Source organism: Rhododendron vialii, chromosome 8a (genome assembly GCF_030253575.1).
Source record: "Rhododendron vialii isolate Sample 1 chromosome 8a, ASM3025357v1".
Classification (NCBI taxonomy): Eukaryota; Viridiplantae; Streptophyta; class Magnoliopsida; order Ericales; family Ericaceae; genus Rhododendron; species Rhododendron vialii.
The window spans coordinates 6,288,031-6,296,689 of record NC_080564.1 but is presented as its reverse complement, the minus strand read 5'-3'; the positions used below and the strand labels follow the sequence as shown (position 1 = coordinate 6,296,689).

Genomic DNA, 8,659 nt, shown 5'->3' with positions numbered 1-8,659 from the left:
GATCGGGCTTGGCCCATCAGCTCATTAGATGTGTCATCCAAATTTTTATTAAATGCTCAATGTACCCTTATCAAGTAATAAAATGTCCCTTTTTCTGATATGTTTTTTTAATTATGCAATTGAATTATGAATTATGCCTGGAAATACCCTAAAATAAAGACCATCCAAATCCTCCACTTAATGCTTCTTTTTGATATGTACAGGACCCAACAAGGGGTCGCACTTGGAGATGGTCAGCTTCGGGGTACAATGGATTAGTCCGTGGGCCTACCACAAAAATCATCTGGGCCAGCTGACTCAATTATTTTTGCCACTAAAATCAGATCCATGGTCAACGTCTTTTTTTTGCGTGGGCGATATGATGTGCCTCATGGAGCTGTACTAAATTGAATTTTAAGAGAGTTTAGTCTTGTTTTTATTTTATGATATGATGTACCACCACCACGCGCCGCCCCCCACCCACCTCCTAAAAAAAAAAAAAAGAATCTCATGAAAGGCCGACGGTGACGAGTCCGAATGTATTTAAGTGGGCCAACTAGAGAGCAATTTACATTAGGGGTGAGCATAATGGCATGTTGTATTGTGTTCGTGTCATTTCATATTTGTGTCAATATATTTGTTACCTTGAACGTGTTATATAGTTTATCATTAATCCGACCCGCTTAAAATCATGTTATTGACATTGTTTCCCCCTTTGGTTAAATTTTTGTACTCCATCCGTCCCTTTTTAAGTGTCTTGCTTCGTAATTACAACTTATTAAAAAGACATCATCATTAAACCTTTTACATCAACTTTTCCTCCACTTTCCATACTTACCCAACATCATTATACTTTTACTCACTAACTTTTTAAAATAGAATCTACTTTTGTGGACAAAAAAGACGATGCACACACTTTTACCCACTAACTTTACAAAATGGACACTTATTAAGGGATAACCTAAAATAGGATACTGGACTCTAAATAACGGACCGAGAGAGTAGCAGATTTATGTAAAAATATACACGTTATAATCATCTTATATTGCCAATTCCATAATAGCCAAAATCACCAAAAAAGTTAATCTACTATAGCCAAAATCATGTTTTTTAAAGTAACAAAAAATAATACTGTACCTGTTAAATCCCAATATACATTAAACTGAAAGATCAGGCATAATGTCGCGTTGTACCGTCGGATCATGCATCCGACCGCTTGAATCTCATTTCGGCAACCAACGATCGAGAGTCGTTAGTTGCCGACCCGAGATCCGAGCAGTCAGATGCACGATCTGACGGCTCAGAGATGCGCAGCATGGTGCTGTGCATAGCACCATCCCCCAATTCCCAAAATCTCAATCTGTAATCTGAATGAGACCTGCACTGATCTGAATGAAACAAAAGGGACACGAGATTGCTTTACTGCGAACATAACACTATGCTAGCCAGAGCCCTAACACGATTGGTGAAATTTCTTACAGCACCAATATCACCACAACTTTTTTGTTTACGCAGGTATTTGGGTCACTTTTGACAAGTCTCAACTAATTTTAGAGACCAACCCCACAGAAGGTCGTTGCTAGGAAATATGGGCCTTGATGGGGCTGTATATGTATTAATTCCCCCTTTTTTTTTCACAATCACGGTTGTATTCCTATGCAATCGTTTGAATGAAGAACTTGATGCTTGCTGTGAAGAGAGAGGAACTTTAGAGTTTGGATTCTTTGCAGAAGCTCAGGAGTTCATCTCTCTCGAAAAATGTTCCAACTTCTATTGCTTTGCTGTATTTTGTGGGTAGTGTTTGAGTCTTGTTTTTGTTATTCTTAGCCGGCCCGTCTGATCACTCTTTTTTATGCTCTTCTGATTCAGCTCTGCTCCGTGTGGATCGTGAATAGGTTTTTCTTAGGTACTCACAGAGTCACAGGTGGTAATTTCGCGTAGCGTTAAATCATCTTTGTTTGATCGGGTATAAATATCTGATAAGATCGTACTTCGATTCATATTTGGTTGAAAAATTTTGTGAGCCAAATGGTTTCACAAATTGTGAAAATGTTAATATAACATTATTTGGGAGTTGGGGTCATGTTGCGGCGTCACAACAAAATAAGGTGGTGTGACCTTGTGGCATTCAACCGGGTGCCATTCCAAGTTCACTTGTGTGATATCTTTTCTTTTTTTATCAAATGCTTGATTGATAGTACTATCAATTAATTATTCACTTGGTTCAAATTTTGTTTGAAGACATCGCTTTTAAGCATCTCCTTTCATACAGGAGTACTTCAAAATTTTGTCATCAAATGTGTACTTTCCGACCTCACTTGCATTATGAAGAATAATAATAATAATCTATACAGAGAACTCCAACAGATTTTTGCTATTCAAAAAAAATACTGTAAATAAATAGAGAACTCCAACAGATTTTTCAAGTTTTCTTGTAATGTTTTTCTTTTTTCCGATTCTGTTACCCTACTTGACTGTCATTCTGGCCGCCAACTTTTTCAGTCGCAAACTTTTGCACCGTGGGCGCAAATTTTGACATTGTGGTCACATACTATTGCATCGTGATAGCAAACTTTTATAGCGTGATCGCAAATTATTGCATCGTGGCCGTGAACTTTTACATCGGGTGACTGCAAACTATTGCATAGTGGCCGCGAACTTTTACGTCATGACTACAAACTATTGCATCGTAGCCGCAAACTTTGACATCGTGGCCATGAACTTCACATCGTGACCGCAATCTATTGTATCGTGACTGCGAATTTTTACATCGTAGTACATTATGGCCACAAACATTGCATCAAGATAATATACGTGAAGGGACAAACTATTGCATCATGGCCATGAACTTTTACTTTGTGGCTGCAAACTTTGTGTAACTACTAGCTGCACACTTCGCCGACATGACTGTAATGTTTTACATCTGATTTGAGTTCATTCACGATAGAAAGCACTTTAGCCCCATCCAAAGGCCTCCCTTCTACTCAATTCGAAATCCCAATATTTACCACGTCATAGATCTCGTTCCCAAAAGCAGATCAAACTTCTGAAACCCCTTAAAAAATTACTCTGCTCCAAAATCATTGTTAATCTCTGCTCCAATATTCCACTATAATTATTGTAATTGTTTTTTTTTATAGTAGTTTTTTGTTGTTATTTTTATTATTATTATTATTAATATTACTATATTTGCATAGAAATCAGGAATTAGTTGAACTCTGCTCCAAAACCTTTTAAAGGAAAATTATTGATTTTTGAATTCTGTTTTCCTTATTTGACATGAAAAGGAAACTACAAAGCTTTACTTTTCCACAAATTAGTCATTCAATGATTGTGTTTCCATACTTAGAGTAGTCTCTCACTCTCTGTATAACTCAACATCTAAGTCACATAATGCGCGTGCGTGTGAAAGTGTAGAAAAGCGCGAGAGCAGATCATAAATTTGTGAGAGCGATGATAGAAAAGCGTGAGCGTAGATCGCCAATTGGGAGAGGGAGCAAAGGTTTTTAAATTATATGACTAAGCTCCAAATCCATTTTAAGCCAAAATTCCCGGTATATTTCACGGATTTGCTTTTCCAAAAAAAATATATTATTCCGATCCTGTTTCCAAAGTCTAGTCTAGTCTTGTCTCCCCCTCCTTGTATAACTCCAACTCTATATTAAGCCAGAGTCCGGTATGATGATGGGAAGGGGGAGGTTATAGTAGAGAAATAGTCAGGCCTCGATAGCTCTTGTCGAGATCGATCGATCGAGAGAGCGCAATGGACTTTCCCAAGGACATCGTCTTGGAAATACTTCTTAGGTTGCCTGTGAAGTCAGTCATGAGATTCAAGTGTGTGTCCTCGGATTGGAACGATACGATCTCGGCTGCAGCTTTCCGCAAGAATTACCTATCTCGACACTGTAAAAACGCTCCCATCGGCTTCTTTTACAGTTGTATTCCCTCCCATCGTTCGAAAACCCGGCATAACAAGTTCATCAGCTCTACCGCAATGGAGACACGGGAACTCGAGAGCCTGGATTGTTTGCAAAACCTCCGCAATGTACTAGCCTCGTCCAAAGGCCTCCTTCTAGTCAGCCTAAATCACAATACTTGCCACGTCTTAGACCTCGTTTCCAAGAAGCACATCAAACTTCCCAAACCCCTTGAAAATTACCCGCACGCTCACGTAGGATTTGTCTGCCATGAACAAGAAACAGGCGGCCGCAAGATTAACGGTCTCAGCTACAAGCTGGTGCGTGTAGGCGGAACGCTTCCTCCCGTTGAGTTGCCTGATAACGAAGCCAAAACCCGGGAAGTGGAAACGTATTCGTCGAAAACTGGGAAGTGGAGCAAATCGACAGTGATGGCCGGGGCGGGATTTTATTTGGGGCAACTTACTGCCGCAAAGGTTATAGGAGGCGTGTTTCACTGGTGGGATTGGTATGGGAAGCGGGTTGTTGCATACAATCCTGACAATCCAAAGGGTCGCGTAAAATTGATCAATTTGCCGTTGGACAGGGGAATTGACGGATACGGTCGCAAGGATTTTGAAGGAACACAAAATCGATGTCTTCAATTTTTTATCATTCTTGGATCGATTGAGGTGTGGGTTCTCAAGAGCAAACGCGAGGGTGGAAGCTACTTGGACGACGATGAGGATGTGGTTGAAGTTAGTCGATGGACGTTGGCTCACAGAATCAGTTGGTTCGGATTTCGGGCTCGAAGTTGGTCACCATTATCCTTTCCCAATCGCAATTAGCCCTTGGAATCCTCACATAATTCTCCTCACATCATCAAATGAGATCATATCTTATGATCAAACTGAGAGAAAAATCGAAGTCCTTTATCCCTACCGTTTTGATGAATTTTCTGACGAGTTCGTCCCTTTTCAATGGCCTGTGTGGCCCTGCCTTTAAATAGTCCTATCGTTCCCCACCCTTTACCCTTCTATACCAAACTATTTATGAACAAAAAAAGACACCAGTTTGTCATTAGTTTCCACATGTTCTGTTTTTGTCTTTCGCTTTCCAGTTTTTCTAAGGTTTGAAAGGCCCTATATTCGCGCCAAAATTCGGCGTTCACTGCAGTACGCGCTAATAGAGTACGAGGCTCACCTCTAAGTTAACCCCGTCTATTATTTTGCGTGCATTATTCTATGTTTTAGGTTGGTTGTATCATGTATGGACATTTGACAATGTCTTTTGATGAAATCGCGTACGCTGGGTTATACTAATTAAGTTTCTCGACGTTCAACTATAAGTAAAAATTTTCGACGTTCAACTATGAATATAGTTACGAGGCATTAGAGTTTTTGCTATAGTCAACCATCTGGTTGGATAATAATCCACGAGCACACATTTATTATATGACACTCCTAATCCTAAAAGAACTTAGATTAGACTTCCCTCCACTATTTAGCGGGTAACCTTGACATATTTGAAGAGTTTCTGATGAGTGAGGAATATTTGAGAACATTCGTCTACGAAAGATTTTACCATATATTAGGCTTATGTGAAGCGTTTCTACGACATTTTCGAGAGATGGAGAAGTGAAAAAAGATTACTTAACCCGTCTATTCATGCATGACGCGCTGATAGAGCATGAGGGAGGGTCACATCTAGGGCTGTAAACGAATCGAATCAAGCCGAACCCTGTTAAGTTCGGCTCGGGTTCGTTAAGGTATGAGTTCGGCTCGGGTTCGATTCGAGCCTAAACAATTTGGCTCGAGTTCGGCTCGTTAAAATTTTTCAAGGCTCGGGTTCGGCTCGGTTGAGTTCATTAAGATACTAGTCTGGCTCGAGTTCGGCTCGGATTCGGCTCGAGTTCGATTCGACCTTGAATATCTTGGCTCGAGTTTGGCTTGTTAAACTCAAATGAATCAAGCCGAGCTGAATCTAAGCTCGAATTGAGCTCGTCAAGACTCAGGTTTGATTCGGCTCAGCTCATTAAACTCAAGCGAACCCAAACTCTCTCATTGATCGTATAGAATTTGGGAGAAAAATAAGTATTGAATTATATATACAACCTTAAAATTTTTTACATTTACAAATAGACCCCTATTGAATTATTAATTAAATTTAAGTATAGGTTCGCGAACCTAACCGAGCCGAATACCGTTAGGCTCAGGTTCGGCTCATTTACGGAACGAGCCTAGAATTGAGGTTCAGGTTCAGTTCGTTTAGCAGACGAATCGAACTCGAACGAACTCTTACCGAACCGAACCTCGAATAATTCGCAAATGGCTCGGTTCATTTACAGCCCTAGTCACATCTAAGTTAACCCAGTCTATTCTTAAGTTGGTTGTATAGACTTTTGCCAATGTCTTTTTGATGAAATCGGGTGACGATATAATAAATAAATTTTCTCGACTTTCAACTATGCGTATAGTTATAAGTAAATGTGAATAACCAAAATATACCACATCAGATTTTGATTATCCATTTGGAAGTTTCTAAAGTTAGCAATGTTAAATCCTACATTGATTTTTTTTTGACCATAATCAAAAGCAATGGGCCCTCTAAACTTTTTTTTCCTTCATTTCACGCATATTTTTCTAAAAAACAACGGTTTTTGAAAAAAAAAACACAGTTTATTAAACAGGTTTTTGAAGAAAAAAAAGTTTATGTTAGCATACATTGTTCACTTAAAAACTGTAAATATAGTTTTGAGAAATTTTGAAAGAACTCTATTTACACAAACAGTTTTGAAAATTTAAAAACTATAAATACAGTTTTATTTAAAAACAGATTTTGTGTAAAAAAACAATTTTGAAATTTCAAAAACCGTTTACCAAAAAAACAGTTTTTTAAAAACATACACCTTATTTACTTACACTTTTTAAAAATTTTGAAAAAACAGTTTTCTGTATAAAAAAAAAAGTTTCTCAAAATAACAGGGAAAAAAATCTGAAAAATACTGTTTTTTAAAAATTATTTTTTGAAAAACATTGTTGATAGGGAAAATGTTTTCGTGTAATGATGGTGTACTTGATTGAGAGAGAAAAATTTTGGTTATCAGCAAAATATTGCTAGTTTTGATTATTCAAAAACCAAAATTTGATGAGTTGCTGATAGGTTGCTAAGTTTGGTTATTCTAATGTGAGCACTTTTTTGAACAAATATTGCTGATTTTGATTATATTCCAGTGCTGATGATCGAGTCAGGAATGTTTGAGAAGATTCTATGAAAGATTTTACTATATACTAGACTTATGTGAAGCGTTCTAAGATATTCTCGAGAGATGGAGAAGCCAAAATATTTTTCCCAGAATTATGTAAGCCACATGATAGCACTTGGATCAGAATAATCACAACCACTCATTTGAGTGAAGGGGCTATATAAAAGAGAGTGCTTTATTTGTGTGGCGTGCATTCTAGGATTTAATGCTGTCAAAACAAATTCAGGCATCTCATCAATTGTGAGAAGAGTTTAATGTGCACACTTTGGAAAATCTAGGGTGAAAATTTCTCAGCTTCTTGATATGTTGGTAATAAATCCACTCTGGGTTCTTCAAAACTTGCATCGTTCAAGCTTCCAATGGATCATTATTTGGGACCCGTTACAAGTTTTTTTTTTGGATCAATTAGATTACTACAAAGGAGCCGACCGCTGCTCCATAAGCTCGAACCCATAACCTCACCCCAAGGACTCAAATCCAAGAGGAAAGACTACTGAGCCAAAGATCAAGATCAACCTGTTACAATTTTCAAAACCAAATTTTATCCTTAGTTGAAGAGTCATGTAAGCAAAATTGCTCTCTCCTATAATGAAGTAAAGGTGCTAGACTATTTTGGTGTAGCTTTCTCTCTCTTCAAATATGAAAAGAGAGAAGTGGCTCTTCAACTTGAGGTGTTATGAATATTAGATGTTTAATAGTATTTGAAATTTGCAAGAAATAAAGGGAGTAACAAATTTAAATCTTAGTATAAATTGATAGATGGTAAAATAAATTTAAAGATTCTGTTGGAGTAGACTTTTTCTATTGACTCAAGTTTGCCCCATAGATAAGGAAATTATATACTCCATTTGGTATGGAATTTTGATTATCCCTTGGAGATGGTAATGTTCAACATTGGGATTGAATGGATTGGTCCGTGGGCCTGCCATAAAATCATTTGGGTAATAGTCCAGCACTTTTGCCACCATGGCCCAAATAAAAGAATGAAAAGAAAAAATTCAGACCCATGGTAAATACGACGCTTGATTTTTTGGGGATGAAGTATGATGGCTGATGGAGTTGAACAAAAATGAATCACAGTTTTTTTTTAATAAAGATAAAAAAAAAATAATGTGGCTTAATTATTTAGCCAAAACACCCAATATGGTTAAAGTTTAGTTGATGTTCGGAAAATTTGTAGCCTTTACTTTTGATGGGTACTTTACCCAATTTTGGTCTGCATACATTGCAATATGCGGCTATGCGCTAAGAGAGCATTAGGCTTGCATCTAAGTGAAGACATTGCCGAGATGAGATCTAAGCTGTCAGATGCATGATCCCCCAATTCATACATAAACCCATTACTCTATTTTTTTGGTTGTATGGACTTTTGCCATTGTCTTTGGATGGAATCATGTAAGCGACGTTGAGCTATTTTAAATGGAATTTCTCGACGTTCAACTATGTATATATTTATATTGCATCAGAATTTTTGGCTATGGTTAATCATTTGGTTGGATATTATTTCATGAGTGCATTT

At 37.7% G+C, this 8,659-nt stretch overlaps 1 protein-coding gene across 1 annotated transcript; it reads left to right on the top strand.

Moving 5' to 3' along the window:
* The first annotated feature begins 3,617 nt into the window (after window positions 1-3,617).
* Window positions 3,618-5,084, top strand: LOC131298513 (F-box protein At2g40925-like). Its single transcript, XM_058323994.1, has 2 exons — window positions 3,618-4,664; window positions 4,996-5,084. Exons 1-2 carry the CDS (start codon window positions 3,743-3,745, stop codon window positions 5,082-5,084), a joined length of 1,011 nt encoding a protein of 336 aa, XP_058179977.1. The 5' UTR covers window positions 3,618-3,742.
* Window positions 5,085-8,659: the final 3,575 nt, after the last annotated feature.

Coding starts and splice junctions, on each gene's coding strand:
- LOC131298513 (XM_058323994.1), top strand. CDS start 3,743: ATGGACTTTCCCAAGGACATCGTCTTGGAAATACTTCTTAGGTTGCCT. Junction 4,665..4,995: donor GACGTTGGCTCACAGAATCA/GTTGGTTCGGAT, acceptor TTCGCTTTCCAG/TTTTTCTAAGGTTTGAAAGG.